We start from the raw sequence: 2386 nt of genomic DNA on the forward strand, positions 1-2386 counted from the left end.
CGGGGATGGGGACAGGGATGGGGATGGGGATGGGGATGGGGATGGGACGGGGATGGGGATGGGGATGGGATGGGGATGGGATGGGGATGGGGATGGGGATGGGGATGGGATGGGGATGGGATGGGTTGGGATGGGGATGGGGATGGGATGGGGATGGGGATGGGGATGGGGATGGGGATGGGGATGGGGATGGGGATGGGATGGGGATGGGATGGGTTGGGATGGGGATGGGGATGGGATGGGGATGGGGACGGGATGGGGACGGGATGGGGATGGGGACGGGATGGGGACGGGGATGGGGACGGGGATGGGGATTGGGATGGGGATGGGATGGGGATGGGGACGGGGTCGGGGATGAGGACGGGGGTGGGCATGGAGATGATGGAGGTGGGGATAGGATAGGATAGGATAGGATAGGATAGGATGGGATAGGATAGGATGGGATAGGATGGGATGGGATGGGATTGGATGGGATTGGATGGGATGGGATGGGATGGGATGGGATGGGATGGGATGGGATGGGATGGGATGGGATGGGATGGAGGGTCCCGGCACTCAGCCCCCTTGGCCAGGCGCGGCTCGGCGCGGCTCGGCACAGCTGGCTGCGGGCGGGCAGATGCTGCGGCGGCAGCGCGGCGGGCTGGGCAGGGAGCAGATGGGCTGCAGCGAGCGCCATATGGCCCGTTCAGCCTCTCACCCCGGATATCACCAGCCGCAGCCCGGCCGGCACACGCAGCGCTCCCGCGGCAGCGGAGCCGGACACCCAGCACCGGGAACATCTCTGCGTTCCGGGGCCCGACAAGCGCTGCGAGCGGCCGGCAGCGACACGGGGACAGCGCGGCTCCGGGCCTCCCGCGGGACAGCGACAGGGACTCTGCGGACACGGGCATTGCTGCCGTAAATACCTCGTGTCAGCGGACACCGCCTGCTCGGCTGAGCTCCAGGGGCGCGCCGGCAGCGGGACGAGAGGGACAGGAACGCTCCGTTGAAGTTTCTGGGATATCTGAGGGGGATAACGGAGCGCTTGTGAGGTGATGGCCCGTTCACACCCCAGCCTGGCAATGAGACTCCCACGCTGCGACTCGCATCAGGACGTCCGGCTTCGTGTGTTCCTCCAGCCTCTCACGGACATCAGGGCCGTGTCAGAGCTGCCGTGTGCAACACGAGTGTGAGCCCTGGGACCGAGTGCCCGGGGCCGGGGCTGCGGGGAGGGGAGCTGGGAGCTGCTGCAGCCCTGGGACACCGACCTCGACAGGGGCTGGGGCTGCCCAGGGGTCAGACACCAGCTCCAGGCTGCGCCTCCTTCTCCGTGTGGGGACCTCGCACCCCGTGCGACACCGGACAGAGGCACGCTCCACCCTGGCTCCCTCTGAAGGCTCCCTGCAGTGGCAGCGCTCTGGATCTGGGTGATGGCGCTGGCACAGCTGTCCCTGCTCAGCTGTCCCTGCTGTGGGGACGGGGGGGGGCTGCTGGAGGGGCTGGCACTGCCCCCTGCACCCCTGGGCACAGGCAGGGCGCCCAGCCCCTGATACACAACTGTCCTTTTGTATTAGATGCTCTTTGCTGGTCTGAAACTTTGGTCTGCTGGAGAGGCCACAAATCCCTTCCCTGCCAAAACTGTCCGCTGAAACACGGTGGTGTTTCAGGTTAGACACGGGGTGAGCGGTGAGGTGGGTCTGTGCAGGGAAGGGCCTGATGCAGGGGCTGCACTGGTGCTGCAGGGGCTGCACTGGTGCTGCAGGAGCTGCACTGGTGCTGCAGGAGTGTCACTATAGGACATGAAAGAACACAAGCGCGCACCGCTGTTCTCAAGGTGAAGAAAAAAGGGAAGTTTATTTTCTGACTCCAGCATTTATAGTTTTCCTAAAGTGGCGGTGGATTGGAGGGTGACAGTGCCACCTCTCCTGTGACACTGGACAAACCAACAGTCCATCAACTTTCTCCTCCTCCATAAAGGAATGCAAAACAATGAGTTATTTACAACAAGTGTGTGAGAAAGTTCACTACAAGAATGTCAACATCAGAAGGCTCCGAAAATCCTAAAAAAACAGGGTGACACAGGAGCTGCACTGGGGCTGCAGGAGCCTCCTGAGGATGCCCCACAGGCTCAGCCCTGCCGCGCCCACCGAGCCCTGTTGCTGGCTAAGGGCTCTGTACAAACCACAGACAGGACGGGGCTGCTGTGGAACTGCCTTGAGCTGTTTGATTTTCAGCATCAGCCTCATTCCATGGTGATGACAATGGGAAGATGCCACCGGCTCACATCCCAGGCAGCAGATAAAACTCCATTACTAAGCTTAGAACTTCTTAATATCTCACTAGATAAACTTTTCTGCAGTTTTAAGAGTTGTTCTAGCCAAGCACTAATACACAGACCATTGCTCTA

The 2386-nt window shown here is 61.6% G+C and overlaps 1 protein-coding gene across 1 annotated transcript; it reads left to right on the forward strand.

Moving 5' to 3' along the window:
• Positions 1 to 528: 528 nt before the first annotated feature.
• On the forward strand, positions 529 to 2386 carry LOC134420947 (uncharacterized). Its single transcript, XM_063161342.1, has 2 exons — positions 529 to 1031; positions 1119 to 2386. The coding sequence occupies exons 1-2, from the start codon at positions 529 to 531 to the stop codon at positions 1408 to 1410; spliced, it is 795 nt and encodes a 264-aa protein (XP_063017412.1). The 3' UTR covers positions 1411 to 2386.

The sequence above is a fragment of the Melospiza melodia genome, chromosome 8 (genome assembly GCF_035770615.1).
Source record: "Melospiza melodia melodia isolate bMelMel2 chromosome 8, bMelMel2.pri, whole genome shotgun sequence".
NCBI lineage: Eukaryota > Metazoa > Chordata > Aves > Passeriformes > Passerellidae > Melospiza > Melospiza melodia.